General features: G+C 40.9%; 1 protein-coding gene across 1 annotated transcript in view; it reads left to right on the forward strand.

The window, feature by feature from the left end:
• The window catches only part of PIEZO2 (piezo type mechanosensitive ion channel component 2), a gene marked incomplete at both ends in the record, with an annotated part of 307,245 nt that extends 304,010 nt beyond the window's left edge, over positions 1 to 3,235 (forward strand). The window contains 3 exons of the mRNA XM_084281658.1: positions 445 to 524; positions 1,895 to 2,075; positions 2,983 to 3,235. Of these exons, the coding sequence (XP_084137784.1) occupies positions 445 to 524; positions 1,895 to 2,075; positions 2,983 to 3,235 (514 nt within the window). The remainder of the gene's footprint in view (positions 1 to 444; positions 525 to 1,894; positions 2,076 to 2,982) is intronic.
• Positions 3,236 to 22,876: the final 19,641 nt, after the last annotated feature.

The following is a 22,876-nucleotide window of genomic DNA, read 5'->3' on the forward strand; positions in this document are numbered from 1 at the left end:
AAGAATTTTCACTCTTTTCAATGTGTTATTATTTAAACATCTTTTAATTCTGAAGTAATAAATGTTCTTGCTACATATTTTTCAAGACTGTTTACTACTGGTGATGTGTTGCCATTCTTTGTACTGCTTATGTAGCTGACTACAAAAGCAGCTTTGTTAAAAACGTGAACAAAATACAAATCCTACATTCCTTGCAAACACACGTGCCCCAGGTGTGTGGGATTCATGGCATGTGAAAGGGGACATTATGGATGGAGCTCCCTGCTGAAGTACTGACAGAACATAGTTAATAAATCCAGCTAACTTTCAGATGTGACATCTGAACACTATAAAATCATAGTTTAAGCCAAGAATTACTGGGAACTGTGTATAGCTCTGTTAGCTATTTCTAAATTATTTTAGAGGTATAAAAATATGAAATATTTGCTTTCTCATTTTTTCCAGAACATTAGAGACAGTGTATCCATACTACATCAAGGCTCCTAGTGATTCTCTGGCAAAACCCATAAAGCAGCTATTGACAGGTATGTATCCAGGCCATGGAAAACAGAGCACAGTTGAAAGAAGTGCAACACAGTGCTCAAACTTGCACATTTGCTGAACTGCTCTGGGGCACCGCAAGCTGAAATACTCTTACAGTCATTTCTACCTGGTTCCTACAAGGTTGGGGAGACATGAGGTAATAGAGTGCAAGGCAGAAAATGCATCTGGATGTACTTTAGCTTTGTATTTAACAGTAAGGACTCTACAGATTAAAAGTCCGGCTCTTCAAGTCTGCTTTCAGAAATTGCTTTCCCTTGTTTCCTGAGAAACTGATGACAAGTTTCACTTCTCTGCATCTCTTTAATACTTTACCACAAATAGTAGTGCTGTGTGTTTGCAAATGTAGCTTCTCTACTTGAATAATGATATTTTTATTCTATTCCTTCCTTTTTGGCTCCAAAGAATCCAATTTAGATAAATAGGGAATTTCAAAGTTCCCAATCAGAATATGTATAAATACTCATAGATATACATAGTGCATACACATGTACATACGTACATATGAAAACCTGTTGGGGTGGAAGAGTAAGAACAATTCTGTACCTAAGAATACTTTGTTCAGCAGAGGTTAAATTTGGCACTCAGGCCTTTTCTTGATCATTGTGTAGTCCATTACAGTTGAAGGTTGAGTGAGCATGTTTATATTAAGTAGAAAAAATAATTCTTGAGAGTGAATCTAGCTTTATGTGTTACCAGTGCTTCACTGTCATTAGTCAATTTCTGTCCTAAAAAAAACACTCTTAATTTGGGATTCTTCTACAAGACTTTAATGTCTACATTGCCAATATGGAGTCCCCAGGGCCAGGGTTCAGCTCCTGTCTGTGTGATCATTATGCATAATAGTACAGTATGCTTTTCTTGATATAAAAGAATGATATCTTTTATAATATTTTTTATACCAAAAAGTAATGATTTGCAGTGGTAGTATCACTTGGACATGCAGAAGCTGACCACTGTACCTCCAAGTCAGATGTGTTTCTTTAGGCCTGAAATGTAAACATGCTGTCTGTCATTGACTCTACAGCTCGAAAATACTTGAATGATCTGTCATTTCTACAGAAGAAAATGTAGTTGATGTGAAACGTTTTATTTATTTTATTTTATTTTATTTTATTTTATTTTATTTATTTAATTTAGGGAAGGAAAACCATAACAGTCTAGATAGATACAGTACTTTTGTACAGAAATTCTGTAAAATGGGTTTTAAGAGAGTTATAACAAACATTTACTCCTACATTGGTCGGTCATTTTATAATTTTATTGGTCAAAGCATCTGATTGGAATCCTTTTAACTTTTGTAGGTTTTGGTAATATATTAACTTTTTTTTTTTTTTTTTTTTTTTCCCAATAGACTGCAGATGGGAAAATATTACAGTTTCCCTGGTCAAAAATGTGTCTGATGAGGGAGTTCGTGAGTGGTGGGTTTTGAATCAGCTTGGGAAAAGATACAAAACATCTGAAGAGAGTCTTGAACTCTTCATATTCAGTGATAAAGTCAGTCCACCAAGCCTTGGATTCTTAGCTGGCTATGGGTAAGAATGAATCTTTACATAAAATTAAAATAATGTAGATATGATAGAAGTAGAGATTACTTCATTTGCTTTTGGGAGTGTGTGTTATTTCTTTTTCTGTGTTGCTGTAATGTTTGAACTTCCAGAAATGGGCTTCTGTGGGAGTTACAAATCTACTACTGTTACCTATAAAAGGCTTCATATTTTTAAAGAAACGATGTGCCCCTTGATATCTACTCTCCAGTGGGGAGAAGAAAAAAAAAAAAAAAAAAAAAAAAAACAGAAGAAGCACCCTTTGCACCAATTTCCTATTCGAGTAAAATCATTCTAATGATATTAGTTTAACTATAGATCAAGTTCTGCCGAAGTTCTGACCAGTTTTAGCAACCTTCCCAATCCCATGCATGTGGCCAGGACTCTGGCTGTAAAGCAGTTATGAAATACTCATAGACAGAGGGAGTCATGAAACTTGTCATGAAACTGAGTCATGCCTTGCTAGCATCATTCTGGAGAACTCCTCATTGGAGATTTATCATGGGAGGTCAGGTAAGCATTAGTCTGTCATGACTGACACATGCTTTAATAAAAAATATTAGATATGAAATCTGACCGATCACATTTAGTAGTTGTGGTATTTCTTTCTGTGGCTCCCAAGCTGTAGCGGACAGGACATGAGACCATCATCATCAATGACTGAGGCTAAATCATTTAAGGCAGCAGGCTCAGCTGTGTATGTTCACAAATTCCTGTAGTGTTTGAAGAGACCTTATTTTCCTTCATCCTACAACAAAACAGAAACAGAATCCTAATTATAAATTAATGTTCATTCTGCTGATAGACTGCAATTAGCTGTGTAGATGAGCTCCCTCTCACTTGACTGACCCTTTTTTAAGGTGTGGTTTGAACTCTTTCCATTCTTACTTTTCAGCATCATGGGACTATACGCATCGGTTGTCCTGGTGATAGGGAAGTTCGTCCGTGAATTTTTCAGTGGCATCTCTCACTCTATCATGTTTGAGGAGCTACCCAATGTAGACCGAATCTTGAAGTTATGTACTGACATTTTCTTAGTACGAGAGACTGGAGAACTGGAACTAGAAGAAGACCTGTATGCCAAACTAATATTCCTGTATCGCTCACCAGAGACAATGATCAAGTGGACTAGGGAAAAAACTAATTGATCTCTTTGGTGTCACACTGCGAATCAAGTTGATTTCATCTGAATTTTAAAGAAAAAAAAAAAAGCACAATATTCTCTTAAGAGCTAAGCCTTTTATAGTTAGGTAGCGATGATTTTTCACTGAAGGAGTCCTGGAAGCTACGGCCTTAGGAATCCATGCTGCCTTTCAAATTAAGGATCGACAGTGAAGAAAGTTGGATGATTTGCTGTTTTTAATGTGCCACTCCTCTACAATCCGGGGACTGCTTTGTAATTTAATCAGCAAAAAAAATGTTTGCATCTGTGTCTGGTAATTTAATTTTCCAGACGATAATTATTACCCTCAAAGAGAAAAGAAAGGAGTGAACCCGCAGATGACTCCAGTGTAACTTCCCAACCTTTTCTGGAGCCATATAGATTGGATTGTGCAATATGCTGTTGTACATCACTGACATTCAAGCTACAGTAATGGGACGCTGACTAGCCTTCAGGACACCCAAGACCCAGTGCCCCAGTGGGAACTGAAGACATTCTAGCCATACCCATTTGTAGAAAAGCAGAGGTTTTGATGTACAAAGGACACTGTGGACAAACCTCTGTTAGCAAAAAGAATACAAGTAACAATCTGTTTAAATGCCTTATTTTATTTGTACAGTCGCAGAAAACATTTCCACCAAACATCAATGACTTTTCTCAGGAAAAAAAAAAAAAAAAGCAACAGAAACTTGACACTTTGTCAAGGGTAACTAATGGCTAGAATAATTATGGTGAAATATTGGGATGTTCTGCTGGGCCATTTTCTTCAAAGTTACCGCTTTCCATTAGATGAGAAAAGAAAGTGAATTCAATGACATAAGGAGCTACTTCATTTCTTATAACCCTTTGAAGACTGAATAGTGTGTGCTTCTCTCTGCTCCCCATGACATGCTTTTTCCCATTTCAATGATTTAAGGCAACCATTGTTTTGCTCTTAGCCAATATTCTTCTTCCAGTGTTTCAGGTATACAAAAATGTTTACATATTCCAAGTCACATTTTTACATCTGAGACGGGTTTTTTTTAAGTTCCCAAATGTAGACATACATATGAGCTTGAAAAATGGCCTTTTTTCTTAAATTACTATTATTAGTGACACAAATGGCTCATTAAAGTTCATTGTAGCATGAAAATTTACATTTGCAATGTAGGTTTCATTCCATGTTAAAAAAAAATATTGAGAAAGAATGATCATTGAGTGGGTAGGGTATGTTAAAAGGGTATACTATGTAGTTTTGATTCAGTAATGACTTAAAATAAAGCACATGTTGCAAAGTCATTTTAGAAGTATTTTTTTCCTCTGCCTTTTTACGTGAAATGGGAAAAGTTTGACATTCTTCTAACTCTGTGACAAATAGGTCTCTTTCTTGTAGTTAGCTGCTATTTATTATATGAATAATTAGTTAATCACCAGAAGGAAAATAATACAACATAATTTGCTGGCACATTTTACTGCAGAACTTCATAAAACAACACAACTGAATGAAGTTGCAACATACTCTGCTCAGTGCTTCCATGACAAATGCTGTCACATCCATTCTATACTGTGAAAAACAACATTTTGAGCACAATGAAGTGCATAAAATAAAAGTTGCTTCATCATATTGAAACAATAAAATCACTTGGTGACTGGAACTCACTGGAAGACAACCTGATTTCCTCTAAGTGTAATGGAAAGGTGGCTCCTCATATAGCCAGGCAGCATTCCCTGGTGGAGGGTTTTGCCTCATTTCTTCCATTCAACCTGTGAATGAAAATCAAAATATACAAGGCAGCCCTGACATAGGATCCAACAGGGATGCTAAAATGTCCTTTGTGGTTAGATGGATCCTTATCTGTGTTCAGTAATTTTAATTAGGCAACACTGGAAGGAGAAGAGTGAAGGGTGTAATGTGGTTCTTAAAGTACCAGCAGCAGAACCATGCTGGCCATAGTTGGCCTCGACTCACTTTTTGTCTCCCTCTCTTTAACAAGCACTTACTTTCTGGTGAGAAAACTCTGTCTGCGGTATGAGCTGTACAGTTATTTGAGCTTTGCAGAAATGTGCTGCTCTTTCTTTCATGGATTGATCAAACTTTGAAAATAAAAGAGTTCTTCTGTTGTTTTTTTTTTTCTTTTTTCTTTTTCTTTTTTTTTTTTTTTTCTTTTCTGAAACAACCTATAGTAAAATTGGTGACGTATGGACTGGATAAGTGACTGCAATAGATGGAAAGTGTACTGCTAATCTCCACCCTTTAAGCCCAACCAACCAGCTAAAGTTGAACTGGCAGCCACTTCCTAGTAATATCCTCTAGGGAATCAGTATCGGGGCCAGTACCATTTAATGGCTAACTTGATTAACAACCCTCAGGATGACTTAGAGCACAGTCTCAACAAGTTTGTGGCCCACACCAAACCTGGGGCTGGTGAGGTTTATAATAATGTATATGTGTCAACAGCCTTTCTGGGGAGAGTGGTTGATACAGTGGAGGGCAGAGCTGCCTTTCAAAGGGACCTAAAGTTGCTCGAGAAATGAGCTGCTGTGTGCTTCATGAAGTCCAGTGAAGTCATAAAGACCTGCATCCGAGGTAGACTTACCCAGTGCAGCATTTCAGACTGGGTAGTGGGTAGAAAATAGCTTTGAAATAAAAGGACCCAGCAGGGAGGAGGGCAAGGGGGGTTGTTATGTGTATATCAGCAGTGTACCCATAAAGCAAAGAAAGCCAGCTCTATACTGGGAATATTTACAAAAGCACTGCTTCAAGTCAAGGGGGCTTATTAGTCCCTTCTACTCAGCACTTGCAAGACCACACCTGAAGAACTGCACCCAGGCTTGGGGACCCCAGTGAGAGAAAGACACTGACTTAGTGGTGTGAATCTGGGAGAGGGCTGGAGGATATGACAGGCAAGGACCATCGTAGCAGGTAACCACTGCTCTGAGGAGAAACTAATGGAGAAATTTGCAAAACACCAGTCGTATTATGGTTGCCACATATTCACGGCATTGTGATTGATACAATCAGCGTGGTGTGCACATTTACCAACTCCTGTTTAGCTGGCATGAAGGTTGCTTTCCAGGTGCTGCCCCACAGCATATTCTGATTCTGTGACTCCTCAGGAAATGATGGCATGGCCTGCTTCAAGTCCCAGACCTTGAAGATGCAGAAACATGCATGAAGGAAGGAGGCCAAGACTGATGAAATCTAATGAGATCTAAAGGGTTGGCACCCTTACTTTGAGTTCCTCACAGGTTTGGTGGATGCTCAGTCCAAGGGGTGTTTGGAGCTTTTCCTAAGTGCTTGGCCATCTCCTCTGTGTAGGAGCTTCACTTTAGATGAGAGCTGGGAGACTGCCACATGGTGCTCTCTCCAAAAGGCTCAAGCTCCCAGAGGAGCTGCTGCCTGGAAAGCACCCCATGGATCATTTCAGCAAATGTCTCAGAGACACCACAAGAACCCAGCCACATTGCTTCTGAGCAAATCAGACTGCTCACAAGAAATCAGGTGCCAGAAGGTGGGTTTGTCCCTGGGGTCTGCTCCTCGTGAGCACTTGCAACTTCTATGCATCCTTGTCATGTGTTGTGCATTAGTGGCTGCTCTCTTCATGCACCATTTTTGATTTTTCTTTATGCTTCAAACTGCAGCAATTGCTCTTTTCTTCTCCTTCTTCTTTTTTCTTTCTTTTCTTCCTTTTTTTTTTTTTTTTTTTTTTTTTTTAACCCATTTTCAAGTGAGGTAAAAGGTGATATTTTGCCTTTATCTGGGAGAAGCAAGAACAACAATCAGTAGCCAGAGGGGTAAAAGTCTATCAAAGTTATCAACACAACATTAACAGGAAACATGTTCCCATGTTTCGCCTCTCTTAGCAAACCCTGGTGATTCCTGCAGCATCTAGCACTACACTGAAGACAATCCAGTTGGCTGTAGTTGCAGGTTTAGCTGCTCTGACTCACTACAGGCAGTAAGATCTTGTTTTCCACTATAGTCACATTTTGGTGTGGCATCTCTTATAGCAACCATGTGGTAGTGGCAAGCACCATCCAGCATGTGCCTTGGCAGGGGGGTGGGGAGGAAGGGAAAGGGAAAGGATTAATTTTTAATTAATTTTTGGTCATTAGTTTTTCAAGCCACTGCCGCCCACAGCCCATGCTAGGGCAAAAGAGGCAGCTGCCAGCAGACACAGACGGTTCATGACAATGTGATCATCCTGTAGCAAACATTTGGGAAAAGTGCATTTTTAACACTGTGGCAGCAAGAGTGAGGTAATGCAGTAAAATATTAATGAACTGCTTCAGCTGACAGGTCTAAATACATTGCAGAGGCTAAACTTTGGAGGTGAAGACAGTGTATTAGTTTCATATTAATGAAACTACCTATAAAATTCTTCTCCTCCTCTAACAAATATTACTGGGGAGGAGGACAGACGGAAAAGAGAAAGCTAGCTATAAACCTTGTGATGTTTCAAGAGAAAGCGCGTGGCATGTTAGTACAAAATTGAATGGTACCTTCTTCCTTCTACTCATCTAAAACTGATGGCAAACATCCTTATGGATGCTCCCATTACTCAGGTCAAGTTCTGTTTTGTAAAGGGTAGTGTTGGTTCAGATGGATTTGGAAAAAATACCAACTGCACTGACATAGTGACATAGCAGCACGCCTTTTGAGATGGTTGGACTCTGATGCAGATAATACATGTAGCTTAGAAATTGAAATTAAAAAAAAAAAAAAAAAAAAAAAAAAGAATTAAAATTGGGAATCTTTTTAAGTACATATTTTGGTTATAAAGGTCTTCTCTAAGCAAATTTCAAAAAAATTTTAGATGACTATCATTTTGAAAAGAAAGCATCACTAAAGTGAAGTACATTCAGTGAAGTATGTTCTCCAAAAATCTCATTCCACACCACATCCCATGATACCTGATTGCTCAGAAGGATCGATGACTACCTCTCCAGTGAGCCAGGAAGTCCAGAATCACTGTTAAAGCTCCAAAATAACACTCTCCTCCATATGGTGTCACAGTATTAAGGATGAGCTCCAGGTACAGCACCGTGCTACCTGGCCTAAAAAATAAATAAATAAATAAATAAATAAAATACAAATTGGATATGCATTGTTTTTGCTTGTTTTTATTCTGAGTGTATAATTCATCATCAGCTGAGCACAAACACAGTGCTCACTGCTGATGACTTTAAAGATGAGCAGAAATACAGATGGAATTGCTTTTTGACTTCTTGTTCAAATGGATAGGAAAAAAAAGAAAGGAAAACAGATTGAGGAACAAACAGTTAAATATGAAAAAACTCAATGAATGTTTCTAACTACTAATTGTTTTGCTGAAAAAAAAAAAAAAAAAGAAAAATAAATAAAATAAACAGGCCCACATAAACAAAGTATATTACTTAAGTCTGCTTCAAAGGGTACTTACAGGACAAAAATGATCACTTTTGGATGGCTTGATGCTGCTCCCTCTCTTCTTTGCACCTAATGAGAACAGGGTGATGTTCATTGCTGGGCTCCCTGTTGCTTGTCATCAAGTCTCATGTGCACCAGCTGTCAGATCCCCTTCCCTGCCTCCTCCTTCTCCCCTCCATCTCCACAGATTCACAGCTGCCAGGGCCCTACTGCAAAGCAACAAAAGGCAGTGAGCCCAGCCTCCTCACTGGTGGTTTCAGCCCCATATCCATCCCAAAGAGACTTCCCAGACAGGCAAGGTCCTGCTCCCACACTGTGCATGAGACACCAGCAGAGAACTAGCAAGGGTTCACGCTGGAAATGCACCTTCATGCTCTCATCCCAGTAAAGCACCAGGCAAATCTAACAAAGCAAAAGGCACAGCCATGTAAAGTGAAATGGCTGAAGGTTGTCTGTGTGAGCAAGGAGACAGAATGCATTTCAGATGGCTTTTTGAATCATCCTTTTTGATATTTATCATCCAAGCTATTTCTTTTGCTCTGCTCAGCCCATCTGGTAATTAGCTCATGATGTGTGGATTCAAAACACATCCTTAGTACTCTGTTGATGAAGTAATATTTCTGTTGCTTGTTTTGCCTAGGCAGACTCCGCAGCCATTCCTCCAGGGCCGTTAGATTTATGTAGCTACTTCAACAACTTACAGCTTTTTAAAAAAGAAAAAATGTTGGTGGTCTTGGTCAGGGTCCAAATGACAGGAAGGGCGCTGGTCTCCACCAGGGTTTCTGACAGACACTGAGTCTGCTGTGCTACAGCTCAAGGAAAGTGGATACTCAGAAAGCGGCCCTTGCATTTATCTTTTTCCCTGATCTGTCCACCCCTTCCCATGCTTGATCTCAGTTGAGTGTGGGTTCACATGGCCCCAGCTCTCTTCCAAAGGCATGCAAGGAACTGGTCCCTATGACGCATGCTATCTCAGAGCATCCTAGGCAGAGTCTGGAGGCACCAAGAAAGGTCACCTAGAGAGAGGGTGCTCCCTTCTGCTGAGCTTTGCAGGAACCCCTCTGAACCAGCTGTCCTGGACACAGCCAATTTCTATGCCTGCAATTTAAGGCAGAAACAAGCCCTATCCTTTCCCTGTGGCCAGTCTCACTGATACCCATGCACTGAGCTGGATCTCCTGGGTATGAAATAAAGAGCAAGTCATGCAGAGTGGCAGAGATGGTATCTTTCTAGCCAGCTGCCTCTGAGCAATATGCTGGAGGGTTTCCTTGAAGCTCAGCACAGCACCCCGAGGTTTTCTTCATTCCCAGATACAAAAGCACGAACTATTGAGAAATGGATGAAGGGACTGGAGGGAACAGACTGACTCAAGCACTCCAACGCAACCAACAAGAAAGGGGTTAAAATTCTCCTAAAGCACTTTATTATTATTATTATTATTATTATCTAAACGGCTGTAAGTCTTATTCATTTACTACAGCACTTCGTCTTCTAAGAAAGTCCCAAAACAACTTCTAACATTTGCATAGGTCACATGAGCAAGAAAGGACAGTTATTTTCCTCATATCTGAGGGCACATTTCAACAGTATCTAGGAGAAGAAAGAACCACACACACGCACATGTATACTCAGCTGGTCACGTGTTGAAAGACACTTTTCTCAGCAGCACAGACCATAACTACCAGTTTTAACAGGAGAGAAAGCTCATCATTGACAGCCTACATCTCTGACATGAGGGAACACACTGCTCTGAAGACAACACGGGAGGGAGCATTTGTATCCACTCTGAGTCCACAGGGATCATGAAGACAAACCTCTCTATATCAAACTGCCTGCAGGCTGTTTGCTTGCTCTGAGGCTCAGGTATTTTAAAGCACATAGGTCATCTCCAAGGCAGAATTATATACAAGAACAGTAAGATAAAGCATTCAAAAAATAATAAAAAAAATAAGTTATGAAAATATTTCTGCATAATGCCACTTTATTATTATTATTATTATTATTATTTTTAACACAAAAAGTTCCAGTAAGGCTATGAGAACAAGTCAAAAAAAAATTAAGATATGCTGAGGAAAGACTGATAAATTAACACTTGTGTTCATGCTACCTACATGGCCAAGGGCAAATGCTAGACCAGGTGTACCCAGAACTGGGGCACCTCTCTCCACTGACTATGCATGGAGACCAAGTGCTAAACAAGGGGTCTGAATGACAGACCTGAAGAGGGCTGATTTATACGCTAACACCCTAATATAGTTCTCAGCCCTGCTAGCTGTAGACATCTGGTGTAGCTTTGCATTATACTTTCATTGTCCAAGTTAAAGGTAAACACACGGCAGCATGCAGTTTCACTCATCTTGAATCATGTTGGCATCATTACTTGGATACTATGGCAACAGGTAATATGGAAAAATGATGCAAGGGTGACCAGGAAGAAACATGAGGGTTTGTTAAAGGAAAAACATCATTTTTAATTCTGTGAAAAAATCAAATGTAACCACTGCTGTTTACAGTAATGTGTTTTCTGTTTCAGCTGGCAACACCTATCTCCAAAAACATTCCTTCTCTGCTATTACAAATTCATCTGGAAGGTCCACAAAGCAGAGAGATTTGCCAGTTCTCAATACACTGCTTACTATGAACCGAAGCTTTTTTGTTTTTTCTTCATCAGTTTTCCCAACCTATGTTTATGAAACCTTTCATGATGGATCAAAATAGACCAAGGACTGTTTTACCTAATCAACATCATGATTTGGCTGCACTTCACCAAGATTCAGACACTGTGAGTCAGCCTGAGCCAACACTCTACTTTATGACTTTCAAAAGCCTGTTTCCCATGGCTATAGTTGAATTCAATCAACAGATGAAAACTGACATATTTTTATTTGCTTAACCCCTACCTCATATAAGCTCTACAAATAAAAAAAAAAAAAAGAGGCAGCAGTAAAGAGGAAACTGGGGGGAAATCATTGAGGAGGGTGAGATGGGGGATGACGCTTGGGGGTGACAAAGGCAGCCACACACAACACAACTCACGAGGACTCTGCATTGCACCTGACTTGCTCTAACCCTGCAGACACTATGCATGAAAATAATGTGTATAGCTTTGCTGTGGCACCCAGCATCACTTGTCACAAAGGCACTGAGACTGACGGAGAGTAAATCTCGGTCCAGGTGCACTCGAATTTCAGACAAGCAGCAGCTAATGGAGACAGGCTTCAGAGCAGGGACATGGGTTCCTCTTCTCCTACCACCTCCGTCAGTATATTTTAATGACGTCACCTACAGGAGAAAAAATAAACCTTGGCAATTCACTTTTTTTTTTTTTTTGGTAATAAAAATGTGTGCTACATTTAAGCAAGACTTGGCAAGAAGTTTTTCATTTGTATAGTTAGATTCCAAGCCATTTTGTGGAAGATTTGGTCTTTTGTGCCATTTAAAAAGCCATATATGCTTACGTTGTTGACATAACAATTAAGACATTTACTTACAGGTGTTTATAGCCTCATTCAATTTATGTTTAATGGAACAGTCAGATTGAGAAATTAGACTCACAGAAGTCAAAAAGTCTGAAGTATGGATTCCCAAAGGAACTGTAATGTATATCCCAGTTCCATATAAAACCAGAAGAGAACTGGTTCAGATGTCAAGTGCAGTATTTTTATTTATTTATTTATTTATTTATTTATTTATTTATTTTGAGAAAAAAAGCCAGTGGAATACAAATTGAACTCTGAGCTGCAGCACAAGCATCTGATTATTTCTGTTCCTGGAAGGCACCCCTAGGCCTCCCCTCTCTCTCCCATGCTGTTACCAACCAGCAAAAATAATGCGGCTTCACACCCAGTACATGTTGCACAAGCCCATCCACTCTCCACTTGGTCACCTCCTGCAATGGTCACATTTACAAAGAAATGAGTCAAAAACAAACAAACAAACAAACAAAAAAAGATCAAAAGCCACATTGAGTTAATCAGTGGGCTGGTACACTTCTACTGGTACACTTCTACTGGTACAGTATTGCACCTGGTCCTGCATCATGCACACTTCCTGGGAAACACCAACACCAGTAAAAAGAAAATTCCCTTTACAGAGAGGGTGTGTATGAAACCTGACTGTGCTGCCCCTACTGAGAACGTTATAAAGCATGAAGCTGACCCCTTCCAGCAGTAATCACTAACACAAGTTTCCAGACGGTTGCTATCAAGATTTAGTGCTATTCAAGTTCCTGGCCATAGGAAAGATTGAGTGCTGATCAACACAATCATTTAAAATAGAAGTCCCCCCTCTTCCTGCAACACCCCTCCATCCGCACACTCCCCTTCCGCTGCTGGCACTCTGCACGCTGCTCACCGGGATCCAGCTCATGGGACAAGCCTACATTTCCTGACCTCAAGTCTAGCCTCTGAAAGCAATATAAAACATTAAGCAGTACCGGGGAACAAGAATGGAGAGACAGAGAGACATAAGGTGGTTAAAGGGAAAGCTAACTACTACCTTCAAACACCTGGTAGGTGGCTATAGAGAAGATGGAGCCACACTTCTCTCCAAGTCCCACCATGGTGGGAAAGGAAACAACAGAGACAAGTTGCAACACTGGAAATTCCCCTAGATTTGAGAATTCCCTTTTTGTTGGTTTGTTTTCTACCATGAGGGAGGTCAAACACCCATGGTGACTTCATCATTCAAGGCATTCAAGGCTCAGACAAATTACCCCAAGCAAGGTGGTGCAGCTGTAAACCTGGTCTTGTCTTGAGCAGGAGCTACTCTGGGACCTCCAGAGGTCCCTCCCAAACCCCCTGATTCTGTGATCCTCACCTCTGGGACTCACTTTATACTCTGCTGGTTCCTCAAGACCAGCATTTTGCATTGAAACTATTTTGCTTAATTTCTCTCTCTCTGGCTGTGTCAGCCTCTGTTCATAAAGATGTCTGCAACATGCTATCTTCTTGCTCCATCTCCTGGGGAAGTGTTAGTTCCTCAAACTGTTCCTGCAGAGAGTACTGATTGCATTTTTGGTGTAGCTATTACTTCTTAAATCTGTCCAGGTGCTGATTACAGCTGATAAAATGGCTGAGAGTGGTTTTCAACAGGACTTACAGTGCCGTCAAAACCAACATTTGGGTGAGACTTTATTACTGATGAAATTCTTCAGAAGTCCTCAACCAAACCATATGCTGCAGCCTGCTCCCCTGAGGTTTTACAGATGTTGTTCTTTCTGACTGTCTAAGCATGTTTCTCCATGCCCTGAGTGAATATTGGCTGGGAGGGTAGGAGGTGAAAAGATGGAGGGGAAAAAAATATCTTTGGCATTCCATTTTTGTGGCATTCCTGTCCCATAAAATTCTTTGTAGTTGCATGTTTCACCCTGGGTCAAATGAAATGTCTTCAGACCCCCGTGCTCTCTGGTCATCCCTCAGCAACAGGTTGACCATGTAGGGCCATGTCACCATAAAGCGATCAGCCCTTCTAGAGCCAGGATAATCCTTGTCCAAATGTTTCAGTGAGGCATTAGACACAGCATTGCTGCAGAAAACACAGGGAGCCCTTCAGAACAGACCCTAAGTATTATGGAGGAAGTATAATTGTCTGGCCAGCACAATTGCATAGTTCATAAAGAACTGCCTAAGATGCTCTTAGCATCTTTAGCATCAGCAGTGCCTGTCAATAGCAAGATTTAAACTCTTTGGAGACATCTAAAAGCTCGACATCTACTGACTTAAAGTATATAACAAAGGCGCATGCCCTAGAAGAGAATTGGGTTTTAGGAAACAGGTCTATGACATAATTCTTTAAGCTTTTTTATTTTTACTTTTATATTTATTTAAAAAAAAAAAAAAAATAGAGCCACTCAAGTTCACCAAATGATCACAGAGGCCTTACCAGACACCATCCAGCACCTAATCAAGTGTTAGGATTATAAATACGATGTGTCCCAGCAGCAGTTGATCACCAGTCATCAATGGTTATGTTGTCTTTACAGCTTTGCACCACTGGGACAAAGAAATTGCACCAGGAAAGTGGTGATTTCATTGCATAAGGCAAGTGCTGTACAGAAAATAATTAGTTTACAGAAAATGTGGGTTATGTGAGTCATGCAAATCACAAGCTTTTTGCTTTCTTTCTTCAGTAACATAAGGCAGAAGTGATCTCCAAGCTGCTGAACTATAAGTAGAGCAACAAGGTAAAATTACAAGCAGATCCTGGATAGGTGAATCTGCCTGGCTCTGTCTTGGAGACCAACACAGCCTCTCCATGTTCCCAGAGAACAGCCTTTGTAATGGAACTTGCAAGAGACCTTGTAGGAAAGCAGATGGAAAATAGGGGGTGTGGATTGTATTTATGCTTGCTAACTCTTTTGAAATAACGTAGATAGAAGAATTATATCTCATTTAGAGAGAGAAACGTGTTATTTATGAGTGGATTTCAACAAGCAGAAAAAAAAAATCCTGGAGATAGGCATTGCCCTAAAAGAGGAACAAGCAAGCAGCAGGAAAAGGACATATTGCTGGGAGATGTCTTAATGTTTAATTAGATCACAGAGATTACATAGAGATCATCCAGGTGAGCTGGAGCCCCATGGGATTTCTAGGTGCTTAAAAATTTTAAAAATTAAAAAAAATAATAATAATAATTAAAAAAAAAAAAAAAAGGTTGCAATTGAGAGGCAGAAGACCAGATCTCCTTTTCAGCCAAGCATTTTTCCAGGGAGTTGCCCATTCTCCTGGCTTATTTAACTCTGACTTACTTCCAGAGCCAGCCAATTTGTACAGTTGGGTCTCTCTCTGCTCACCACTAGCCAACACTTCACTAATTTGCAGCTGCCATGCTCCAAGTAAGATAAACCAGTTCAGTAAGACTTACGTGGATGTGAAATATTAGAGCTATTCCTATCTGAAGCCAACTGAACAGGTCACCCCATTGCCTATATGAGGCGGCTGGCAGCATTTTTTAATGAAAACAGAAGGAAAGTGATTGAAGCACCAGCCAGACCCTTCTCTGAAATGCACAGATCAGTGGGAGCACTGGGAAAATGCAAGTGGAAGGCAAAGAAAGGTTGGAGGCCTGGTATCAGCTAGGATCAGATAGCAATGGCACAAGACAGTATTTGAAAGGCATGTAGATTTAGAGATTTGGCTTTTGACAAGCTCTTTACAAGCTCATCAGAAGAAGTCACATTGTACAGCCCTGTAAAATATAATTTCAGTATCAGACCATGAACTCCTACTTCTTGGATCCCTCTCCTCAATCCTGTATAGCTGTGACCTCAGGTTTGCACATTCCAGCAGCTGTTATATTTTCTTTAGCATTCAGCCTTCTTCAGCTTTCATCACAACGACCTCTAATCTCTTTCAGAGCTGATCTGGCAAGAAATCCACATTGAAAAACTGTATGCAACAGCTCCCTAAAGTCTGCAGGTCTTATGAGCTTGGAGGATTTCCAGCCCTCTCCCAGGGACTCCCCACTTCACACTCAAAATCTCAGACAATTGGGCTGACATTAAATACAATTTATCTTCCCGATTCCTCAGGGGCTGGAATGAAAAGGGGGAAGAATACATATAGTTTTAGGTATATGAATAATCATACAACATAGAAAGAAAAGCTTTGGGTGACAAGTGGAATTTGCAGCTGCCAGGGCAGGGTAGCAGATCACAGCTCAGCTGTGCCCATAAGCTTTAAGATGTCCCATTCAGCTTCTCATCCCCAACAAGAGGGTCCAAACCACACTCAGTACTCTTGGCTGCACACAAGAGGGAAAAAATCCACTAGTGTAGTGGCAGGTCTGGCTCAGTGCTGTCATCTGCTTGCTGGCCTAGATGCTCAAGCCAGACCAACACCTGCACCCAGTGTGCAGGGCATAACAGGTACAGCTAGCTTGGTAAGTAAGTATGGGAGGAAGATTTAAGGGGTGAAAGAGATGACTGTGGGAAAAGAGGGTGATCTTGTCACAATGAAGGTTTGTCTGCACCTCCTGGACAATTCTAGGAAAAGAATAAACTAAACCAAAGGGAATAAAAAACTGGAAGCTCTATATGTAAGTATGTGAAGATAAGGCCCTTAGAGAGGTAAAGCACAATAAATTTGTGGTAGAAACTTTGTTCTCTTAGAGAAACTGGGGGTGGGCTCGCACTGTACACCTAAGTCTCATTTCTGAGGGAAAAAGTGTTAAGAATGGACTTAATTAAGAAGAGAGGCAATAATATGTTAGCCTTCAGCAGTGAAACCCCCGTCCAAACAGTCTTGTTTGTAGCTATGCTTGAAACCATGTAGTCTCTCCTGTTAGATATTGCATGTAGCCACCAGGCAAGAATACAGAGATGCACACTGGCATCCTGCATCATGTCTGTGTGACACTGCACAAAGAAATGCTGTATATGGTAATATAGTGCTTATATTTGTATATATTACATATGTTCATATGAATTGCTTATATATTGTGTACATATTTGTTACATTGGCAGGTTTATAGTATGGCTTCTTTCAGCAGATGCCAAGCTTTAATTATTTTGTGATTTCAAAAAGCAATCTCTGATGTTTCCTCCAGGAAGACTGCTTAGGGACTATTTAGAAATATAGCAGATGGGATGAGTTTACATCGTAGCTGGTCTCTTCTCCTAGGAGAACCCCAAACACAAGTATTTTGGAGCAGTACCCTTCGTGGCTCATGCTGACAGTTCAAGAATTTAGCAAGCACTCAGTCCTACCCAGACCAGGAAAGTGATCCAGGTAAAGACTGATAGATGCCCATCTTTCTCACTTTTTCCAAAAGTGTCAGATCTCACAGAGACACACACATTGCTCATTCTTCACATGAGAGGTTTGGTCTCCAGAGCCAACTACATGAGCCTGCATAGACCCATCCCTACCTGCGGCCCCAGCCCCGCAGCTCTAATGGCCACAACAAAATAACAAGGACAAACACTATGGCTGGCTTTTTAGATGGCCTTGTGCTTGACAGGAGGCACTACAGCTACAAGAAAGGGTTTGGTTGCTGAATAAAGCAACATGCCACTTAGATTTTAGAAAGTCTTCGGCAGCAGGGCAACAAAGCCAGCCTGTGCAGCAGGGAGAGACTGGGGAACAGCTTACAACTGATGGGCTGTGAGTCTGGCTTCATAAGCCTGGTGGCTGTGCTCAGCCTAAGATGAGAGATGTCTTGGTTGCAAGCATCACTGCAAATGAGAACTTGAGAGTGCTATCATTCTCTTGCATTACCTCATAAGCAAGACTGCTGTTAACACTTCTTCCCTCAGAGGTAAAAAAAATAAAAAAATAAAATACAATAAAAACCAGTGTTATTGCTTTAAATGAATGCAGAACTACTAACCACATCCAGACAGTAACAACGTGCAAATCGAAATGATACTGAAATGCAGGAATTTGTCATCCAACATCAATTCATACAGGAACCTTAGCTTTTAATTTCTACACTAAAGGGCATTAATGACCAATGTCATCAGGTTTAAAAGCCTAAAACGAGCAATTAAAAAAAAAAAAAAAGTCTCAAATAACATAATCCAGTTACTTTGGAGGAAAAAAAAAAGTACATCAATCTGTCTTCCTACATAAAATTAATATCTCTGTGCACTGTTGCACTCTAGGAGAGATGACTGCATAGTCCTGAAGACATTGCTGCAATGAGTGGAAAGGTCTTCTTCCATTTCAAGATACATTAATATTAGCACATTCTGCTATTATTAATAGGGTGGTACAGGAATCTTGTGTTAAAAAAGATGGCATTAACATTAAAAACATTCAGTAGGTGAAAAATTAATTTCCACCTTCATCCTGTACTCATCTACTCCATAGTCTTATTTAACTTTGGTAAGGACTCCAGCAGCTTGGGAATGAGCGCTCTATCTTTTAAAATAAATCATCATCATCATCATCATAATGCCATAGCCCCATGCATAAAAGATGCTGAGCATCCTGAACAAGAAAGAAGTAAACGAAATACTGCTGACAGCAGTCTGAATAGAGGCAGCTTCACATACCTTGTGTAATCCCTAATGTGACTAAGATTTAAGATGATTTGTGAACATCCACATCAATGCTTAACTGCAACCTGTAGCACCAGTTGCATGAATAAACTGTCATGCAACTGAATCTTCAAAGTTTTTGAAAGGATTCCCTCCCACCTCAAAGCAATTCTCCAGACATTATATGGCCATGAAATACTTCTAGATCAAAATTTTTCTGAGTGTTGCTAAGTGCAAAGGCATCACACAGCTCTCTTGGGATTCCCCTTTGCAGTAACGTTTAAATATGTATTTTTCCTGTCACTGGTGTGTCTACAGCATTAGCATTGTCATCTGGATTTGGAGTGTGGGACTGAGGACAAATTTCACAAGGACTTTCATAGAATCGCAGAAAGATTTAGGTTGGAAGAGACCTTAAAGAGCACCTAATTCTAACCTCCCAGCTCTGGGTCCAGTCTAGACCATACTAGTGGTCTAGACTGTCTTATTAAACTGATTAGCATCATGGTGAGGTTCTGTAGCACATGAACTAAACCTATTTTGTATGAAATTAATGCAGTGAGTGCACTGCAGGTGTACATTTAATGTGTTATAACCACTTAAAGGCATTCAGTCCATGTGACCAGATTTCTTTTGCCTTCAGCCCTTTTCCATCTGGGGAGGAGGTGTGACATGGCCAAGCATGGAGAAGTACAGAAGATCCTCAGGACCAGCCTACAACTAGGTAGTGTAGGACTCCCAAACCACACACAATGTCTATGATGGATCCTCTGTACTGACTCCTTTGTCCCACTGATGTGTCCTTACTGCCCCATCCCATCCACAGGTGTGGACAGGCAGCACTGGAAGTCTTCAGCCATTATTTAAAAACATTGTCTTCTTAGAGGTTGAAATGACAGTCCAGCTGCACCCTTCAACCTCTGCACATCTTCAGTTTTTGGCTTCTTGCTGCTTTCATCCTCACTGCACCTATTTTCTCTCCTGGATTCCTGCACGGGGTGTTACAGATCACCAACACCCTGATGGGAGAGTGCAATGGAAGATATGGAGGTACAGCTTGCTGTCCCTGAAGGAGAATCCCACGGCGCCCCTTCATAGTGCTGTATGCTCCCAAGGGAAAGCACTCCCCAGCTTCCACTTAAGTCTGGGCTTGCTTTATTTCGGTGTGAGTTCAAGCTCAGGACCTAAATCTTTCTTGCTGTCTTATTAAACTCTGGAGAGCAGAGATACGTGGGTGTTAAAACACGTTCCTTCATCAGTAACACAGAGAGAGCTTTAAATGCTTTGCTAACACCTCAGCCTACAAAGCTGTTGGCCTCAGAACTCAATCCATTTGCCCTCCCAACAACCAGCAGAACTACTCTCTGGGTTGTAATACATCAATAAATCACATTCAGAAGTTTTAGGGCAAGTCAGATTCCCTGAGAAACATGACTTCTAAAAGGGAAGAAAATTATTTTCAAGCTTTCGTGGCTGGAATACCTCATGGCAACTTTAGAGCTACAACAAATTCCTCTGTAGGAGGAAAGATTTCAGGCAAAAATTAGAGAAGGGATTTGATTTATAATGGAAAATAAGTTAAAAGTAACGGGCCAAGTTTTGCTTACACTGAATAATACTTAGCACCTACATAGGAAAATTCCCACTGACTGCAGTCAGAGTAGATCTGAGGCTTTAAACATGCTGTCTCCACTTCTGCTCCAGAATAAGAGTGCTAGAAATTAGGTGTCAGACTGGGACATGCCCTTCCGATGAGAAAGGGAAGAAACGGTACACATGGAGAGCCCTACCTTCCTCCAGGGGTATAAAGACAGGCTGGCTTCAGCTCTCAAGGGGAAAACTATCTTTAATTGCTCATTAAACTAGTCATTAAACACCTCCAGGAAAAGGGTGAGCAGCATTAGCTGTGGTGGTGCCCAGGTCCACGCTGGAGCTCGCAGCTAAAATAAGGAGCGTGGGGAAAGGACCTGCCTCAGCCGCCGGAGACTGAGTGCTTCAAGACTGCTGGGTTTAAGCCAAACCAGCTAGGAAACAGGCAAAACGTGCACTTTACTGCTGGTGGAGACAGCAGGTGACTGCCTGCCTTCTGCTGTCAGCCACGTTATGGAGGCAGTTGTGTCCTCCTCCCGCCCATGGCAGGGAAGGGAAGAGGAGCTGGGCTTCAGGGCAGGAGGTCACAGCTCCGCTCTGGGTGAACAAGGCCTAAAGGGAGCGAGGCTGTCTGAGCAGCTTCCAGCCCAGCTTTATTGCCTGCCGCCGTATCTCTTCTCCAGGTCGCAAAGCAACATCAACGTAACGTGTGCTCCGAGAGCAAAGCTGCCATTTGCGGCCTTGGCGGCCAGGAAAGCAGACAAACCTGAGCATCTGCGTTTGCAATCTCCACTGCTCCATAAAAGAGAAGGTCAGACAGAAAAACATGTGTTTCGTATTTGCAAATCTGAATGATTTATATTAGGGGAGCAGGGCTGGACCGTGTGCAGCCTCTAGGTTGTTAAAATTTAATTTACTAATCAATTACTATCAGATGCTAGACTTCTTCAGCTGCCCCATATGTGAGGAGCACAGTTTCTCTCAATACCCTGTCTTGATTTCAGTTCTGTATCTCTTTCCAGGGGCTGAGGAGAGACAAGGTAAAGCAGGTAAGGAAAATAATTTTATTATTTTTTTTCAGATCAAGCAACCACTCAGCCCCACAAGATAATCTTGTTTATTTATTTATTTATCTTTTAAGTAAAAAAAGCCACCAGAGCATTATCGGACCTTTTCTGTTAGCCATTCAGCTCAAAGAGACGATGCTGACCTCCTGCCATTATTTGTACAAGGCAGCTTTACCTGAGGAAGCAGATGCATTAAGATGAACGGGAGTTTCCTCACCTCAGGGGAGCAAGTCTGGAGCAGGCATTGTGTCCCCAGCTGTACTGCCTTCATTTTGTTTGCATTGCTTCTCAGCTGTTAGTCCCATTTTAAAACTTTTAAAGCATTATAAAGGTACACCTCTCACCACCTGAAAATAAGTGAACTAAGATGAAAAGTAAAGATAGAAGAAAGGGATTCTTGCTGATAAACATCCTTCCGAGTATGTGGGTTATCAGCTGTAAGTTGGATCTCCCAGGCTATACAGATTTTGGCTGCAGGCTTGGAGTTAATTCTGACCTTGGAACAGGGTGTGTGTGGATCTTTTTAACTCTTAACAAAAAAACATACTGAAAATGCAGGATTCAGATGGCTTACATTAACCAGAGACTCTCAAACACAAACCCAAAGCAGCAGTCGGAACATAACATCTCTCACAGATCACAATCTCATCCTTATACACATGGCAACTCCCACACAGTCCTAAGAGAGCCTAAGGGTGTCTCCCAACTTCAGGAACACAGGCACCATCTCTATCCTTAAAGTTGGCTTAAAGAAACCCTAAGAGTCTGCAAGATGTCTGTGGACACAAGCAGATGACAACTGAATGGCCCTGCCCTCTCCCTCTTACGGATTCTTGTATCACAAACATTGCACTAAGGCAGAAATCTCATAGTTTAGAATTAGGAGTATGCAGAGCATTTATTATGCTGCTTTATCCCATCCATATGCATCCTCTTCCTTGAACGTACTTGCCCCTCCCAAAGGGAGGAGACAATATTGTCCTTTCTCAGTGATACCTTGCATATCCAGCTTGGTACTGTTGATGGGAGGCCTGAGTGAGTACTGAAACTCATTACAAAGGACACAATTATCTCAGCACACTTTTGCAGAGCATGTTCTTCATTTACAAGCCAGAGAAACAAGATGGTTTTCAGACTCCCAGCTCCAGTTCACGAAACAACTCCAGTTACATACAGTTCAGGATACAAACATCAACACTAGCATTGGTTGAACAATTTTTTGAATGTCCTCTGTTAAATTTAGCTCCTTTCTTGGTTAGTAAGTCATGCGTTAAATGATCCTGGCTTCCTTTTAACGTGGTAACCTAAGACCAATAACATTTTGAAATTATGGGTGAATTGCCAGCTCTTCTCTCCAACTCTTTGCTATCTGCATTTTGGGTGACAGGTTCCCTAAGAATAGGTTAATGTTACTACTCTTGGAATAGAAGAGGGAAATATTTCAAACTGGGGAATAATCAATCCAGTCCAAACTTTCAGATGGAGAATCATTCACATTAAGATTCATGAAACTCTTAGAATTCATTATTTTTTTCCAACAAATACCCAGCAGGTCACAGGCAGTTGGACAACTAACTCCACCATGGTAATTTACGAGAC

This window comes from Netta rufina (genome assembly GCF_964035555.1).
Source record: "Netta rufina genome assembly, chromosome: 2".
Lineage (NCBI taxonomy): Eukaryota > Metazoa > Chordata > Aves > Anseriformes > Anatidae > Netta > Netta rufina.